The 19,187-nt window shown below is 35.8% G+C and overlaps 1 protein-coding gene and 1 non-coding gene across 5 annotated transcripts in view; both read left to right on the plus strand.

Annotated features, from left to right (window-relative positions):
• The first annotated feature begins 1,027 nt into the window (after positions 1-1,027).
• The window catches only part of GRAMD1C (GRAM domain containing 1C), a 34,467-nt gene continuing 16,307 nt past the window's right edge, over positions 1,028-19,187 (plus strand). Inside the window, exons 1-5 of one of the 4 annotated variants that reach the window (XM_089910555.1) lie at positions 1,028-1,388; positions 3,960-4,078; positions 6,474-6,606; positions 9,887-10,046; positions 16,413-16,550. In XM_089910555.1, the coding sequence (XP_089766681.1) occupies positions 4,035-4,078; positions 6,474-6,606; positions 9,887-10,046; positions 16,413-16,550 (475 nt within the window). In that variant the 5' untranslated portion in view covers positions 1,028-1,388; positions 3,960-4,034. Of the gene's footprint in view, positions 4,079-6,473; positions 6,607-9,886; positions 10,047-16,412; positions 16,551-19,187 lie in introns of all 4 variants that reach the window. The other 3 variants (XM_089910554.1, XM_089910556.1, XM_089910558.1) reach the window with 3 other exon arrangements.
• LOC115802405 (U6 spliceosomal RNA) lies at positions 16,021-16,122 on the plus strand. The gene has a single exon (XR_004022871.1). It is a non-coding gene; the product is annotated as a U6 spliceosomal RNA (small nuclear RNA).

The raw sequence follows: 19,187 nt of genomic DNA on the forward strand, positions 1-19,187 counted from the left end.
TGAGCGAGTAGTATCCTCCAGTGTTGCTTTGGTCCCTCATTCTGCTGTTGTATAAAATGATTAGATTTTAGCAACCCTACCTACCCTCAAAAGGTTGATCCTTGCAGTCTATCAAGTAGCGTTTGACATGTCTACACACTTTACCAGACTAGATGGAACAGCTAGGTAGCTGTTTCTAGCTACATAGAAATTAGGGCAAGATTTGATTTTTCATTTAGAAGAAAATTTTTCTTCTGGGAAATAAATTAGAACTGGTAGATGAGACTCTCTATAGTGTTTATTATAGTCCAGGTAGGTCGCTGCCAGGAAATTATTCTGAATAAAGGAAAAAATATTTCTAAAGGAAAGAATTATTGAGTAATCAACATGTAAACTTTTCAGTGATGAAAGATATGCCGCCTGCTTCTTGGAATTGCTCCACCTGAATAGCTCATTCTTCTTGACATTTCCTGACGTTCCATTTACAGTACTCAAGAGTTGCAATCCTTGATAGTTGTAAAGGGTTAATGCAGGAGTCTGATGGGGATGTGACATTAGTACTGAAGAAGTGGGCTATGAAGAAGCAATGACATGGCCAGAATTGAATAGGAAGTATTAGCATGGAGAAGAAAATTTAACCCTTAATATATTTAATTTTAAAAATGAGATTAGGGCTTCTCTGGTGGCGCCGTGGTTGAGAGTCCGTCTGCCGATGCAGGGGACACGGGTTCGTGCCCCGGTCCGGGAAGATCCCACATGCCACGGAGCGGTTGGGCCCGTGAGCCATGGCCGCTGAGCCTCCGCGTCCGGAGCCTGTGCTCTGCAACGGGAGAGGCCACAACAGTGAGAGGCCCGTGTACCGCAAAAAAAAAAAAAAAAAAAAAAAAAGAGATTAAAATCATATTGCAATAAGCATTTTACATAATTGAGCATAGGCAAGATATTTTCATTTGCATTTTTTTGTTTCTAATCAGTGTGTAGAACAGAAGAAATTGGGAACTGTCTCTTTAATAAAACCCTGTTTACCTACCCTCTTCTAGTAGGAGTGGCTTAGGAACCTGTAGAGTGAGGTGTAACTTCCAATTCTGCATTCTGAAGGGCAGCCTTGGATAAGAGTGCTGATACTACAAACCAGGAAGTGACAAATCATTTGCCTTAAATTATAGTAGAGCTTGTCTTTTATAAGGAAAACTTCTCATAACAAAACTAGAAGATTGAAGCATGGTTGTCACTAAATGTTTGGAACTCTGCTGCAGATAAAGACTTTGCAGCGTACTTAGAATACAAAGCTTTCTGGGCCAGAAATTGATCTGACTTTTGAGCCTTATCTGATTACTGCTTGATTCCTCTTTATTTTGTTCAAGTGCTCAGCAGGTTGAACGGGGAGCCTTCCTCCCTATTGTTAGCAGGTAGGTGGTCAGCCTTTGTTTAAAACTTAAGTTGTTTTTTAAGGTTACTTAACCCTGGTTCTGCTGCTGATTATTGAAAGAATTATGAATATCAGTCTGGGTATATGTTTTAATGTTTGAATATTCAGCATGGCTGTAAATAATCATTTTTGTGACTTTGTAGAAAAAGTCATTTTTAACAAATTAGCAAATCTATAAGGTGACAAGTTAAATGAGTTCTGTTTTGTTTTCTATTAACCTTATATGTTTAAATTTAATTAACAGATTAAAAGTATATTGAAGTTACTCTGCTAATACTCTGCTAATACTCTGCTATTACTCTGCTATTACTGCTATTACTCTGTTACTCTGCTATTAACTTCCTGATAGTATTTGATAATATATTTAAAACATTTATTGATGTAGTCAAATAAAATTGTATTTTGTTGTTACTATTTTACAACAAAAATTGTATTTTTGTTGTTACTATTTTACTAAGCTCATTGTTTATCTACTTGCTTTAGTTTGTTTTTGGAATACTTTGATACCTATTATTTCAGAAGACTTTTTATAAAAGGTTAATCTTCCACAAGTATATTGAAATATTGCTTGTTTCTCTTTATAAAGTTAACCATGTATTTATGACACTAAAATTGTTTCAAAGATAACATCTTTGGAATATTGAGCTAATTATTAGTATGAGCTAACTGCTATTGTGAAAAAAAAAAAAAGCCATTCACAAATGGTTCTTCTGGAGTGGGAATCAGAAATGTGTGTGGGTACCTTTAGGATCAAGAACAGTGGTTTCTTTCTCTACCACTAGTGATCCTTTTTTTCTTCTATGGACACTATGCTTCAAAAGACTTTTTGTCAACCAAATAAGTGGTGTATATTAAATAATAAAATGTTAGAACTTTATCGTTTGTTAGGGATACATTATTTCCAATGAGAGTTTCTTATCAGCCTGGAATAACCACTCTAGGTTAATATAATTCAGCTCCGAACGAAGAGGCCTTACATTTTACCTAGATTGAAAAACTTTATTGTAGGTAACTGTTTGGATATTTTTGACTTTTTGAAATACTGATAGTAACATCTGAAGTTTCAACACCTGCTCTTATGGAATCTTAGTCATCTGGGAACTAGCAGTCTAAAGTGCAGAAATTCTGTTCTTAATATCTTTGAGTTTCCATGAAATGTAATGAAGGTCATCTAGTATAATGTAACAAACAAAGATACCATAGCTACTAGACCGAGAGGAGAAACAGGGAAAAAGAAAAAAGGAAATGTGGTATTTGTCATTGGGAATATCTGCGAGGAATTCAAGGTGTCTGTATGTTTTTGCCCCATAAAATTTCCCTATATTTATCGCTACTATTTACCCACTTAAAATTTTTACTCTGATTAGTCTGATAAATTGATAACTGACTTCAAAACAAATATTGCTTATGTTTTTCATGTATTTTATTCTATATTTTTATGTAGCTTCCCTCTCCCAAATTTTTTTATTTCTCCATTTCCTCTATTCATGTCCTTCCTTCAGCTTAGCTGAAGACCCTTCTGCAATGTGAAGCCTTATCTGATCACCCTAAACCACAGTAATATTTCTTTCCTTTAGATTTCTATATCATGTTGATTCTACCAGTTCTTTAGTACATAATAATGATATAGCTTGTCATATTTAACTTTTACTTAAAAGTTTGCAGTGTTTCTTCAACTAAATTATAGTTGTTTGAGAGCAAGTAGGACATCATTTTTATCTGTTTTAGCATCTAGTGCAGTGATACACATGTGGTAGTTCTAAATAAATATCTGTTGAATGAAAGAGATGTAAAGAATCTTGCCAACAGTTGCTTCAAGTGTTATGCTGCCTCCCTCTACCTTGCTTAATTATGTAATTAACCATCCATAATGTTTCTAAAAATCAGACTGTTGGTTGTCATACTATTATCGTTTTGGTTTTCCTTTGTAACACATGCATTTTAGATTATTTAACACTGATATATACCTACAAAGAAAGAACAAGCTGGACTTTATTAAAAATAAATAAAAATAAAAACGGAAATATTCTGAATTCCAGACTCTTGCATTTTATATTTTAGGAAAATATAATTTAAAATTTACTGATATGTGAGGTTTCAAATATAGTTAAAATATTCAGATACATTATGAATTAAGGGGAGGGATTCTGAACTGACGTTTGGTATTCTGAATGGTGATCCAGTCATCCTGGTAGACTGGTTGGATTGCAGAATTTAAATCACAGATTAGTAATTGCCAGAAAGGATGAACAAATTATTTTATAAAAAGAGGGTTTTAAATGTCTTACACCCATTGGCAGTAGTTATTATATTACACACTTTAAAATCATCATCTGCTTATTCCCAGTATCAACTATGTCGGATACGTTTTGTTAACCCACTTTTTATAGATACAGAAAACTGATATCTAGAAAGGTGAAATAACTAACAAAGCCATACACTAGTAACTGCATAACAGGTCGTTTTGACTTCAGAATTCATGTTTTGAATCACTATGTTGTATACTATGTTATGTTTTCCAATAGTCAGGGTAGTCTTTCTGTCATTCTAGAGCTTGACCAGACAGGAAGTCTGGCAGCTGCTCCAGCAGAACTATGGCACTGAGCTAGGCTTAAATGCTGAAGAGATGGAGAACTTGTCCCTGTCGATGGAGGATGGTGTGCAGCCAAGGTACTGCAAAGTGTCTTGAAATGACAAGATTTATTCATCATTAATCAAAGCAGAATTATTTTAGACTTTACTAATTCAGGCTTTCTATTTATTCACCATCCAGTGAAATTTGCCTCTTGCTTCTCTGTAGTGGAATGAGTGAAAGGTGAGGACAGTGAATAGTTTGCTAAATTGGTAAGCAAATACAGGTCGGATGAGGAAATGTTCACTTTGTAACTGTGTCACCTAGGATTTGCTTAAAGCATGGGGTTAGTAAACCTTTTTATTAAGGATATGGAGAAGTACCTAGTGAAATCTCTGCACCTATAGATAACAATAAAGAAAATTAGCTGGAAGATATTTTAAGGGATAGAAAGATAATATGACTTTTCCTCAAGGATACCCTAGCGTAGTACTTGACATGTAGTTGGCACTCAATAAATATTGAATGCATTAATGAAAGGAGCTTATAGCGCTACAGGGAATGCAAATACATATAATACAGGGTTGGAAATGATAAGGGCCAAGAAGAGCAATAGATAATATGGGAAAAATTCAGGGTGGAGAGAGATTGTTTTTGACTGATGGGAATTCATTTGGAAGAGTGGACATTATTATTAACCTGTACAAATAAAAGTGCTTTTTGTCCAATGGTGATTGAGGTCAGAGCAACAAAAACAGCTAAGGATAATACATGAAAATTCTAGAGCAAACATTATGCTAAGTGAAAGGAGCCAGTCACAAAAGACCACATCTCGTCTTCATATTTATACGAAATAGAGTCCAGAATCAGTAACTCCATAGAGATAGAAAGTAGATGGGCAGTTGCCAGGGACTGGGAGAAAGGGAGAGTGGAGAGTGCAACTGCTGATGGGCACAAGGCTTCTTTTGGGGTGATAAAAATGTTCTAAAGTTAAATAGTGGTGATGACTGCACAACTCTGTAAATCACTGTATTGTACACTTTAAATGGGGTGAACTTTATGATAGATGAATTATACCTTAATAAAAAATTAGGTAAATTATTTATTTAAAAATTCTGTAGTAAATAAGTCTTAAGGTGGAAATCTTTCAAAGTCTCATGTGTATACAAAGATTTTATTCTATCTAGATAAGCCTTCTAGTTATACTGATCCTATTTATATTGTGTCAGCTCAGCATTAATATTTTACAGTCTTTTTTACATGGTTACACGTGTATATTTTATTAGTTTTCTGTAAAGTTAAAAATTTCCATTAGAATACTCTCCTTGTAAAGTTTACTAGGCTTGGGACTTCCCTGGATCCTCATTCCCTCTTCTGCTCTTTTTCTCATTCTTCCAATCTCTGAGAGAAGCATATCTACCTCACACTTGTACTTCCTCAGCTCTTCTATCTTCTTTCGTTTCACTTTCAATCTTTCCTTCACTCTCCTTCCTCTTTTTTTCTTCATTTCTCCACAATCCACCTCCATCCTTAAAATCCTCAAGTACAGACACTCAGCTGGTGGTCTTGTCTCCAGGAGCCGTTTTCCTTGTTTGGTTCCCTCAGAGTCCTGCTATTCTGCCTGGCCAGGAGTAACTGAGTAGTAGACCTAAGTATTATTTGGGTGGAGTAGAATAGACTTTTTTAGCTTTTCTGTCTCTTTGTCAGGATAATATGGATTCAGATGTCAGGCAGCCACTTTATTTTAGGAGCGCTTTAAGTCTAAACGTAGCAATGATTACATGGGAATGCTAATTGCTCAATAAAGTTGAGGTCTGGAAATTAGATCCATTGTGCTGCTTTTATATTTAATACACTTTCCTGTTTTTCCCCCACTCCCTGAAAGAGGAAAAGAAGGTCCCAAGACATTTATTGTAATCTTGTTCCTATGACCATTTGAAAGCTTTTCCTTTAACCTTAGGAATTCCTGTTCTCAGGAACGAGAAGAACAAGAAGGGAGGCATGGACTGATGGATGGGCTCTGTGCTCAGACATCAGGAGCTTCCCCTTCCTGGAGTGATGTGCCATCTCAGCTGGTACTGAATCTGAAGGAAGGAGACGAGATCTAGAACTGCCTTCCGGTGTTGCCTGGCATCCAACTCAAACACCTACCCTGCACCTTTCGAAGCTTCTTCATTGTCCGCAACTGAAATTTAAATAAGCAACGTTCATTTTATTAGTTGCTGTTACGGCCACTTGTACTTGGTTAATTTCTTAATGGTTTCTGAAGTTTATAAAATCTTTATAAGCATATTTTATTTTCAGCAGTGAAGTCAATTTGCATGTGATTTAAGAAGATAGCTTTGTTATAAGTAGAAGCTTATTTGTTACATTACAAAAAGAAAATTTGTTGTCCAAATGCTTTGTAATAGAAAAGGACCTCAGTGAGGAGACTGAATCAGCTACTTGTGCGGAAGTGACCTTGTTTATGTTTCTATGATGTGTTTCTTACAGAAGTCCAAGAAGGAGCAGCTTGGATGGCTGTGGGGAGAGGGATGAAAAATTATCCAAGCCAATCAGTTTTACCTGTGAATCAATTAGTCGGGTTTCAGAAACAGAGTCAATTGATGGAAATCCACAAAAAGGGGTTAGTATATGATATCCCTTTTAAAATCTGTCTGATACTGCCATGTGTTCATCACAATGGAAGAGAAAATAAAAATACAATATACAAAATGTTTAAAAACTTAAGATGTCAGGCTGCTCTTGTATTTTAGGACAAGGGTTTTAAGCCTATAAGTTGCAGAGGTTGTATGGGAATAACATGTGGTTCTGTTCAGAGCTGGATATGGTGCAGAGTTACCAGGCCGCTCCCTGAGCATCAGTCTGTAAGGGGGATAGACATCATTAAAAATATAATAAGGTGGAGAAATTCATAGTTAGCAGAATTTTTCCCGTAGTAGGTAATGTGCGTAGTGGAAAGAATCTGTTTTGAAGGGGAGAGGAGAACTCTGAGCACCATGCTTGAATAACAAGAGATGCTTGTTAAGCTGATTACTAAAACAGGCACATCCAGTTAATTACTGGGCTTCATAGTTAGTTAGTTTCTTTATTTTTTCAAGTATTATTATAAGCCCTTCAATGTTTTTAAATTTCAGTGAGTTTCTATCACTTGAAGTCATTATTATTACTACTTTTTTTTTTTTTTTTTTTTCGGTACGTGGGCCTCTCAGTGTTGTGGCCTCTCCCGTTGCGGAGCACAGGCTCCGGACGTGCAGGCTCAGTGGCCATGGCTCACGGGCCCAGCCGCTCCGCGGCATGTGGGATCTTCCCAGACCGGGGCACGAACCCGCGTCCCCTGCATCGGCAGGCGGACTCTCAACCACTGCGCCACCAGGGAAACCCTGTTACTACTTTTTATACTCAGTTTGTCCTCTCTGCCAATGGGAGCCCCTTCAGGTTGGCTCCTTTGTCCTTTTGAAATAATCAATAATCTTTGATGACTTCCTTTCTTTCTGATACAATAATGTGTCCTAGGCACATTTTGTTTGTATACTTTCTGTCCCAGACTTAGTATCAGCCATTTTTTCTAATGAGCCATAGTTTTAATGAAGAATGGTACTTAGGCCACATTCTGAGTGCTAAGAGTGTACAACTTTTGTTCTTCTGATTGGGGATGCAAGTTTGGGGCCAATGCTGAATTTCTTGTTTTAGATCAGAGCATTGGCTTCAAATCCTACCTCTGCCACTTGCTAACTGTATGACCTTAAATAAATTAACTTAATTCCTTAACCTTTCTATGCTTTTGTTTTCTCAACTATAAGATGAGGACACTTACCCCACAGGGTTTTTTAATAAGCACTAAATGAATTAATATATGTGAAAATGCATTGAACAGTCCCTAGCACATATTAAGTATTCAATAACCATAAGCTATTATGATTGAAGGTGAATCTGTGTGTGGCCAGCAGTGGACTTTTTCTACCTTCTCTCGAGCTCCCAGCATCTGCTGTGAATAAATGTTGGGGAAACATTGAAACAGAATATATTTATGTAAAAGGCCACCAAGTTATAAACTTGTCTCAGGCAATTATCACGCACCTATCTCAGTCTGATTTTGTGTTGTGGATTTCACGTAAAACGTATTCATCAAGAGACCCTTGGGAACTTACTGCTGGTGTAAGGGAGGTGATTCTGAATGCTAATCCCCTTGTACGTTCTCACTGAGAAGACCAAACCACTCAATTTTGGGGTGGTAACAGGACAGGGGATCTCTTACAGTCCCCTCCTCCTTTTACAAAAGTCTGACTTTGAGGACTGGGTTCTCAGACAATGTCTTCTGTACCTGCTCTTGGGACAGTTAACCTATTGGTCCTTGCTTCTAGTTTTGTCCCTAAAGGAAGTCATATGTTCTCTAATGAAAGGGAATGGAATGTAGAGGAATAATTTAATGTTTTAAGATTGATTATATATTCATTGATGTTTAGTATAGATGTTTTCAGGTTATGGAATACAAGTAATTTAGAAGTTTGGTCCTTTTTTTCCTTTTGCACTCAAGAGCAGTAAAGTGAGATTCTCAGATATCATGAATATCATATGTCACTTAATTTGTTTCATTTTTACTTCCAACAAAGTTGGAAATAACAAAAAGTTAGAAATAACATTTTTTCCAAGAATAAAATAGGTTTTTCTTAAGTTATAAACTTAATACTCTTTGTAAAAAATCAGGAAATATAGAAAAATATACAAAGAAATAAAAATTGTCCAGATGCTAACCATTCAAAGATAGGGACTGTTACTTTTCCTGTAAGTATCTGTCCATGTTCTTTATAATAGGAACTATATCTTAATTAGAAACAACAGGAGTAATATGTGTGGAAAGTTACTCTACTTAGCATCTAAAGAGACCCTGGGTCAGCTAATAAACCTGTTGCTTCGTAGTGTGGAACTCCGAAATAAATCAAGTCTTGATTTTAACAATACTCTCTGATTGAAAAATCAATCCTCGTCTAGGATAGTATAATCCTTTAATAAATTGAGTCCTGGGGCCCGGTTGTTATTCTGCTTTCTGAGCGGCCAATGGAAACCGGTCTCCTCCCTGGAGCTGTTTCTGTTGTTAAGTGCTGCTCAAAGATCTCATGGGGCAGGAAGTTATAGATACACTTCTGCTGTCTTTCATCTGCTTATACACAGACAATGCAAGAAAGTACATTGCTGTGTAGTTTATATTTATCACACTGCTCTTTTAAGCCTAATTATAATACTGTTCTACTTGAATACTACTAACATAGCAATAGCATTCATACTTTAATGCCTAGTATTAAATTTATTATAGAAATGACATATCTTTATTAAGCCATTCCCAGAAAGTATGGATAGCGGTATATATTGAATATATTTTAATGCCCAATTCCTTAGTCCCTTAACAGCAAAGCCAACTCTGTTCTTATGGGTTTGCTGTGAAATTAATTTTCCCTTTTAATCTTTTCTCCCTCACTGTACTCTTATGTGACTTTTATCTCTCTTTTTTCTTTCCCTTTCCCCTTTAGTTACTGGTCTTAAGAGATGGGTGAGTTCTCTTCCTTGAGGTGATGGGGCAGGTATTGTCTGGGGAAACTAACTGGGTTTGACTCCTTTCCTTTTCACACCCCAAAGAACTGACTGTTCTATTATTTTTGTCCTTTGTCCCCTTTCTCTTCGACCTAAGTGATTCACATGTTGTTAATTGTCTGTGAGTTCTTTTTTTGTGATGTTCTTCATAAATGTATTGTTCATTAATGTATAAGAAGATGACTTTAGGATAGTCTGTGTTATCTACCAATATTTTTTGGACTGAATTGGAAATGTGATACAAACATAACAATTTTTTCAAAAAGCAGTATTTCAAAGTGTCTTTATTATTAAAGATCTCATTGTTTGCTTTTTAGGGGTTAGGGAAAGAGGAACCCCAGAGTGAGAAACAGATCAAAAATCCTTCACTAACTTCAGAAAAGAGGTTAAGTAGACTGTCATCAAAATCACTGGACTTGAATAAAAATGAATATCTTTCTTTGGACAAAAGCAGCACTTCAGATTCTGTTGATGAAGGTAAAGAATTTCTTATAAATTTTAGTAAAATTTCTGTTACGTCTTTTAATGTTTACTTTTATATTAGATGTGTGCAAATTGAGCATTTGGTTTTTGCATTAGATACAGTCTCACTCTATAATGAACCAAAAAAGGATGGAAGTTAATAAGAAATAGAGGAAAGGGGCTCATAATCTAACCTCTCTCCACTTTTCAGAAGCCTGGAATTTGAAAATCTTCATCACTTTTAGCTTTTAACGTCCCAAGCCTTAAGATGGGGGAGATGAAGCAGTAACAAGGGAAAAGCAATTTTTTTCTTTTTATCCATGACTCATTTGTAACTGGATGTTGTGCTTATCTCCCTCACTTGTTTTTCTCCTCCTCCAACCTCCTTCCCCTCTGGCAACCACTTGTTTGTTCTCTGTATCTATGACTCTGTTTCTGTTATGTTTGTTCATTGTTTTGTTTTTTAGATTCCACATATAAGTGAAAGCATACAGCATGTGTCTCTGTCTGACTTATTTCACTAAGCATAATACCCTCTAGGTCCATCTATGTCAAAAACGGCAAGATTTCATTCTTTTTTATGGTTGAGTAATATTCCATTGTGTGTGTGTGGGTGTGTGTGGGGGGGTGTGGGTGTGTGTATATATATATATATATATGTGTGTGTGTGTACACACACACACACCCCCACACACACCCCCACACATACCACACCTTCTTTATCCATTTACCTTCTTTATCCATTTATCTGTTGATGGGCACTTAGGTTGCTTCCATATCTTGGCTACTGTAAATAATGCTATAGTGAACATAGTGGGGTGCATATATCTTATTGAATTAGTGTTTTCGTTTTCTTCAGATAAATACCCAGGAGTGGAATAGCTGGGTTGTATGGTAGTTCTATTTTTAATTTTTTGAGGAACCTACATACTATTTTCCATAGTAACTGCACCAGTTTACATTCCCACCAACAGTGCACAAGGGTTCCCTTTTCTCCACATCCTCCCCAGTACTTGTCAGTTGCTGTCTTTTTGATGACAGCCATTCTGACAGGTGTGGGGTGGTACCTCACTGTAGTTTTGGTTTGCATTTCCCTGATGATTAGTGATGTTGAGCATCTTTTCATGTGCCAGTTGGCCATCTGTATGTCTTCTTTGGAAAAATATCTATTCAGGTCCTCTACTCATTTCATTTTTTAATCAGGTGGTTTTCAGTTGTTGAGTTGTATGAGTTCTTTGTATATTTTGGATATTAACCCCTTATCAGATATATCGTTTGCAAATGTCATCTCCCATTCTAGTCAGCCTTTTCATTTAGATTATAGTTTCTTTCACTGTGCAAAAGCTTTTTTGTTTGATCTAGTCCCATTTATTTATTTTTGCTTTTATTTATCTTGCCAGAGGTGATATACACAAAAAAATACTGCTAAGAAAGCTGTCAAAGAATGTACTGCTTATGTTTTCTTCTAGAAGTTTTATGGTTTCAGGTCTTACATTCGAGTCTTTAATACCATTTGAGTTTTAAAAAATCATAATAAAAATCTTCATGGTGTAACACTATAATTTTGCTACTTTCCTTAGCCACAAAAAAAAAGAGAAAGAGAGAGAGATTCAAAAGTAGAGAATATAATAAAAATAAAAAGCAGTTGCTTAAGGGAAGCTTTATAGCAAATCATATTCTCTTTACTTTCTCTTAAGTTAGAACCAATAACCTAGGGCTTGTCATGCTTATCAAATGGGCATTTCAAGGAATTTGTTTTCTTTTTAGCTGTAAGATTATTGACACTGAAGTCAGTGAAGTGAGGAGACAATGGGAAAGATCTAGGGTAGTGACTACTTTCAAATTTCAAGAACGGAGTAATGCCAGTGGAGTTTTGCTATACCTGCTTTTGTACCAGCATGTTATATTAATATTCCTACCAGAATATTGGTGATGGGGATGTTGTAGTGGTTTGGATCTGTCTGGCATGATTGTATTTGCTAGTCCACTTACTGTTTGGCTTAGACCTGGTTTGGGAACCCCTGCAGGCTGTTTACTAAATCCATGAAGACTAAAACTAGATCCAAGGCAAATCTAAATCAAATCCAAATCACATCCAAATCTAAAATCAAATCCAAATCCAAAACCAAACCAAGACCAAATCCAAATCCAAATCAGATTCACCCTTGGTTTGGAAACACTGAAGCATCTCTGATGAAAACTAAACCCATGCTCTTAAAAACGTAAATAAAAATAAACAAGTCCCTAAAATATCATAGAATGCATTAAGAAGACAGTTGATGTGTTCTTTTGAAAAGATAGTTGACAGGAAGTTTTTTTATAAAAGGGTCAAGCACCAGGAATGACTAGATTCTCTTGGTGTCCTTACCATTCATGCCTGGGTACGCAGCCCTGTGAATTACTTATCCCCTGCCTGCTTGAACCTCTAACTGTAGGAAGATCTACTCTGGCACCCAGTGGCCAGACACGTAAGTGACAGCAAAACGGGGATTTTTTTTCCCCTCTTTTTTCTCACCTGCTCTTTTATAAGAATGGTCCTTTAAAAAAAATGCCTTACTTTCTTTATTGAGTTCCTATAAAATTAACATTAATGATTAAAGGATAACATTAAAACTCACATAAGCTGTGTCTTTATCTAGAAATAAACAAAGAATAATAGTGATGTAGTTTCTGTATTGCATGTGAGCCCTAATCACCCATTTTTAGAAAATGGAAGATAAAAAAAATTGTGTGTCCTTAGTTACTCAGTTAAACTCCAAATTACCTAATTTTCTTGCATACCTACCTAATACATTTTTCACACATCCTCAAAATACTATCAACATCTGGTTTAAGTTTTATTCATGTCCAGGTCCTTTTCATACTTACGTCTCAATTTTCCCACGATTTCCACTGGCCACTTTCAAACTTATACGCTTGGAATAGTATTTCTTCTTTATTGGAAATAGTAACCTGCTACTAAGTTGAGCAGTGTTCCTTTCCCCATTTAAAATGCCACCTGCTAGCTTAATAAATTTCCAGCAATGTTATTGGTGATGTTATTTAGGTAGGAAGCTTTAAAGTACCATGAATTTAATAAATAAATAATCCCAGGGACTTCCTTAGTGGTCCAGCGGTTAAGACTCCACGCTCACAATGCAGGGGTCCAGGTTCGATCCCTGGTCAGGGAACTTGATCCCGCATGCATGCCGCAACTAAAGATTGTGCACGTCGCAACAAAGATTCCGCATGCCGCAACTAAGACCCGGCACAGCCAAATAAATAAATATTAAAAAAAATAATCCCAGGTGGAAATAGTTTATTTCATATCCTTACTTCCTCAAACACATTTACATACAAAAAGTATTACTGTTAATTTCCAGCAGCAATACCACAGATTATGTTTTATCAGTCATGATATAGAACATTTTATCGAATAATGGAGTTTAAATGAAATATGAAGATATTGTATTGAAATATTTATATAAGTGTAATTTATGTCCTTCTTAAATGTGAACAGGAAACTTACTTTTGAAAAATTATAGTTCCAGGACTCCTTAGAGAAATGGCTGCTTCTAGGGCCCAGTTGGGGAATATACAAAATGAACCTGGAACATCTTGTAGTGCCAGAATATAAAGAAGTGCTTGAAAAAGAAAAAAAGAGGCATGTCGAAAGGACATAGGAGTCAACCTGAAAGAACTTCTAATGGCCAAACAAAAAAAAATGTGAGCAGCAAAATAAATAATGATAATACTGCATTATAACCTAAAGTATAAAATAATTATTCATAAGTCCATACTGATACCAATGATTGAATAAATATATAAATGGGGGAGCAAGCATGAGTCTTCCTTACAGAGTCCCAAATAATATATGTAGATACTCCCCCTTCCAGGAGGTGGAGCTTAATTCTCCTCCCCTTGAGTATGGGCTGAACTTAGTGACTCATTTCTAACAAATAGAATGTGGAAAGAGGAAAATAATACTTTTGAAGTGGAGAAGCCTGCCAGACACCACCAAGTGATCAAGGTTAACATCATCATAAGTCATGCTGATACGTGTACACCCTGAGTTTGAAGAGAAGGGTACTTCATCTCTGTGGTATTCTTCCCCAAAATCCAAACCCCAGTCTAATCATGAAAAAAACCCACCTCAGATGAACCCTAATTGAGGGACATTCTATATAATACCTGACCTGTACTTTTCAAATGTATAAGGGCACTGAAAAACAAGGAAAAAGTGAGGGACTGTCATAGATTGGAGGAGACTAAGAAGATAACAACTAAATTCAACATGGGACTTTGGGTTGGGTTCTTGAACAGAAAGGGACATTACTGGAAAAAATAGGAATAAAGCCTAGTTTAATTAATTGTACCTCTAAAATTATTAAAAAATAAAAAGTTTAAAAATATGATTGCAAATTTAAAGTCCTATAAGTAAAAGTAGACCCTAAGATTTTTTGCGTTTTGAATAGTCACTTATTCATTCAAAAAGTTATTTAACACTTATTGTGTGCCAAACATGTAACGTACTTAGGTGTTTGAAATCATCATGATCCCTGCCCACATAGAACTTAGAGTCTAGCGCAGGAGAGAGACAATACACAAGTCACTAAGCCAATAAAAATATAATTACAAGTTGGGATAAGTTCTGTGAAGGTGACGAGCAGGATTAATAGAATCACGTGTACTTGTTTGTTTCTTTGTGAATACATGAATTATTTTTACAATGAACATGTATTACTTCTATGTCAGAAAAAGCTATTTCTCAAGCCTAATTAGGAAGTTGCCTCACAGAACCTTAGTTAATTGCCTAGTTTCAGTGATTCATTTCTGTGCCCAAGTAGCCATTACTTGAAATTGCAGTGAATAGCTTTTGCCTACACATAGTATTGTTGCAGGGAGAAGGTAAATCAGTATCTACCCGATGTCCCTAAGTTCTTTGCACCTGTAGCAAAATAGGGAGACACAAACCATTTCATGAGGGAGAAAAGCCAACAGCTGGGGTGAAGGCAGAGCTAGAAGAGTTTTTCTGATGCATAAACCACTATCTTTTACTTCAAGTGACTGCTTCTCATGGCTTAACATGGACAGGTGCTTGACACAGATAATTCTTAGAGCTTGATTTGTGAACTGTGGGGAGCTTCTGTCACAGTTGTCATTCTGTACTGACAGGCATAATCCTTGAAATAATAAATAATCCCAGCCCTGAAATCATTAAAATTTCACATTGGATTGCTTTATTCTATTTCCTTTATTCTACCAGGCTCCTATTCCTAGATGTCCCTTTTTTTTTTTTCATTTCCTTTTAATTCTTCTAAGTTAAACTCCTTGAACTATAAAATAGAGGTTTAGTTTGCGTGCTCTGGAGCTACAGTGAATTCAAATTCCCATTCAGTCACTCACTAGCCACAGAGCTTCGGCGAGTTTCAGCAATTCTCTCAGTGTCTCAGTTTTCTCCTCTGTACGATGGAGATGAAGATGTTAATACCTCTTATCTCACAGGATTGCTGTGAGGATAAGATGAGTGAATATTTGTAACGTGCTTAGCACAATACCTGCCATATGCTAAGTACCATAGATTCCTGGGCTCTTTTATGCAGTGTTTCCAGGGAACATGAGGAGAGGTGAGCAGATGTTGCTTCTTCATTTGCTACCAGGAGTTTTCAACATAATTATCGCTGTCAAATTCTTAGAAAAATGTAATATTCCGTTGGGCTTTATTTAGCTTTGAAGAATACTTTTCAGAAGGATTTCTTTTAATGTGTGGTATTGGGAGCAGGTAGCGGATACAGTGATACTTGTCTTGGGGGAGTGAGCTTCAAGTCAGATTTGAAACACTGTTCAGGCTAGTAAGTTAGTGAGTGCAGCAGAGAGATATTCGAGTCATTCATGACTTAGTAATTACCGAATGTTTGCGTATTCAGAAATAGGACCTGCTATTCACCGTGGTAGATACCACCCTATGTGTCTCAATACTGCCCTTGTCACTCTTGAAATATTTTTTTGAGTGCTCGCTTTGGCAGCACATATACTAAAATTGGAATGATACAGAGAAGATTAGCATGGCCCCTGCACAGGGATGACACACAAATTCATGAAATATTCTTTTGAATGATACATTATGGGAGTTTGATATTCAAGTTAAATATTTCTATGTCTTTTGGGTTTTGACTGAACTATTGATCATGTATAGTTTAATTACTATATACTATTATGTATAGTTATACATAGTACATATGTATATAATACCAATTTAGAGTTTTAATAGTGTCCTGTAATGTGCTGATCATTGTAATCACATGTAAAAACCATTTTGTGCCCAAAACAAACCAAACAAAACCTTGAAATTACCTTTCCTTGATGTCTTCACTCTTTGTTCCATGTTTTTTGTTTCCCCAGAAAATATCCCTGAGAAAGATCTTCACGGAAGACTTTATATCAACCGTGTTTTTCATATCAGTGCTGAGAGAATGTTTGAATTGCTGTTCACCAGTTCACGCTTTATGCAGATATTTGCCAGTTCTAGAAATATAATAGGTTGGTCTTGTGTTCTTATCTAATGATAAATTTGGGAGAATTTTATTATCCTTAGAGGCTTGAGCCTATGTAAATTGATTTATGTTGTCAAGGGGAAAATTTAGACAGGCTTCCATTTTATTTTGGTGATGTATAAACTAGTGTTTAGGTGTTTGGGCTAAAATCACATGTAGATAGTATAATTGTCCAATTAGTCAGGTCCTACCTACAATTAAGTTCAGACCCTTTGAGAACTAAAACTCCATTCATTTATTAATGTAGCAGTTTAGTTGGGTTGAACCACCTTTAAAAGGGTTCTACTGTGGAAAAATTGGATTCTAGTAGAGTATAAATTGGTGCAATCACTTTGCTAAATGGTTTGGCAGTATCTACTAAAGCTGACTCCACAATTCTACTATTAGGTATATATAGCCTTCAGAAATGGGTACATGTGTACTCTGAATGACATGTACTGCAGTGTTCATAGCAGCGTTATTTATAATGGCCCCCAAACTCAAAAAACAGCCCAAGTATCCACCAATAATAGAATGGATAAACAGATTGTGTATGTTCACACAGAAGAATACTGTATAGCAATGAAAAGAAAACACCTGCTACTTATAATAATATGAGTAAATCTTACTGATATTCTGTAGTATTAAGCAAAAGAAGCCAGACACAAAACAGTACATACTGTGATTTCTTTATATAAAGTTCAAAAACAGGGAAAACTTATTTATGGGCATAAAATCAGCATACTAGTTAACTGCAGTTGGTAATTGGGTGGGTAAAGACTGGGAGGGGGCTTCTGGGATGCTGGTAAAGTTCTCTGTCTTGATCTGGGTAGTGGTACACGTGTGTGTTTTCTCTGTGCAAATTCATGGAAATTTGAGATTGCAGTGTCTATGGTCTACCTTAATGAAAATACCAAAAAAAAAAAAAATTCCAGTTAGGAAGTTAGTTATAAAAAAGATTTTATTGATTATGTATTAAAAGTTCTATTTTGGTAAACGTCTCAAATAAGCTTATAGTCAATTTGAAATTGAATTTATCCTAAATATTTCAAGATATTTTAGAAACTTTGGGAGCATGTGGTTTAGCTTGCTATATAAAATTAGAAATCAGCAGTGGCAGAGATCCATATAAGCTGAGTCATTTGATATAGTCAAAGAGAAAGTTATTCTACAATCAATTTAAATATAGTTTATAATTTAGCCATTTTATTAACGATTAGATGTTATTCCTTTATTTGAAACTTTTATGTAAACATAATTACATATTCATAGATTATATCATTGATATAGATTCAGTTGTAAAGAGTAATTTTTCCTTATTATTTATAGTAGAGTAGCAAAGCAGTTTCTAATTGATAGCTACTGAGTCTTGTGATTATATTAAGAATGTCATGTTTTTAAAAATCTTTACTTTTTTCAGTTCTTCCAGTTTTTTTTTTAACTTATTTATTTTATTTATTTTTGGCTGCATTGGGTCTTCATTGCTGTGTGTGGGCTTTCTCTAGTTGTGGAGAGCGGGGGCTACTCTTTGTTGCATTGTGCGGGCTTCTCATTGCGGTGGCTTCTCTTATCGCGGAGCACCGGCTCTAGAGCGCAGGCTCAGTAGTTGTGGTGCACGGGCTTAGTTGCTCCGTGGCATGTGGGATCTTCCTGGACCAGGGCTCGAACCCGTGTACCCTACATTGGCAGGCGGATTCTTAACCATTGAGCCACCAGGGAAGCCCCAGTTCTTCCAGTTTTAAAAATGTATAATACCTGAGGGATATAAATCTTTTCACTCAGTAGCTTATATTTAACTTACTATATCTGTTTTGAATCTATTTTGTATCTTTTTGCCATTCATGTCTACCTGGAGAACTTGCTATTTCAGAAGAGTAGGATACGTAATTTCTCTTAATTTTCTAAGATGATGCCTGTTGATGTTGCACCACTATTTTTATGGCTGAAAAGGCCCACAAGAAACTAGCATGTTATTCCACGCTGGTACTAAATGAAGTTTGTTTTTTGAATCATAGCTGCATTTGGTGTCTGATATCATATCTAGCTTCAATATGGATGACTGTGTTTGCTATCTGATGCTATAAATGGTTTTGGGCAGCAAAGCCTTCTGGCTAATCACAAGTGTAAATAGTTGTAGGCATGTTGCCTTTAGACCTAGAATTAGTCAGAAGGTTTGCCCCAAAAGAGATAATCTGCTTCTGATTGCACGCTATTATGTTATCTTCTGAACTTGTTACCTAGTAATCAAAGTTGTGTTTCTTGAGAATGGGTCTCAAAGGCTCCTTTCTAAAAATATCAAGAATTTAATGGGAAAGTTTAGTATGGTCAGTAATTTGTGGATTTAACCTAATTTCAGCATTAAAATGGCTACTGCTGGATCTATTTTTTAATAATGATTTTAAATTATTAAAAATGATGGTAATTCTTAATAATTTTCAATAGAAATTATCTGAATTGGATTCTTCTAAATCTTTGTTTACTATTGTATGACACTACTTTTGTAATTCAAAGCTAGTTTTAAGTCTTTTTATTCAACTTTTTAATTTTGAAAAAAATGTAAACCTTCAGAAAAGTTGCATGAATAGTGTAATAAAACCTATACCCATTACCTAGATTCACCAATCTTTTTTCTTGTGGTAAAATG

Source organism: Delphinapterus leucas, chromosome 4, assembly GCF_059928025.1.
Source record: "Delphinapterus leucas isolate spDelLeu-1000000601 "Yukka" chromosome 4, BTC_Dleu_Yukka2, whole genome shotgun sequence".
Lineage (NCBI taxonomy): Eukaryota > Metazoa > Chordata > Mammalia > Artiodactyla > Monodontidae > Delphinapterus > Delphinapterus leucas.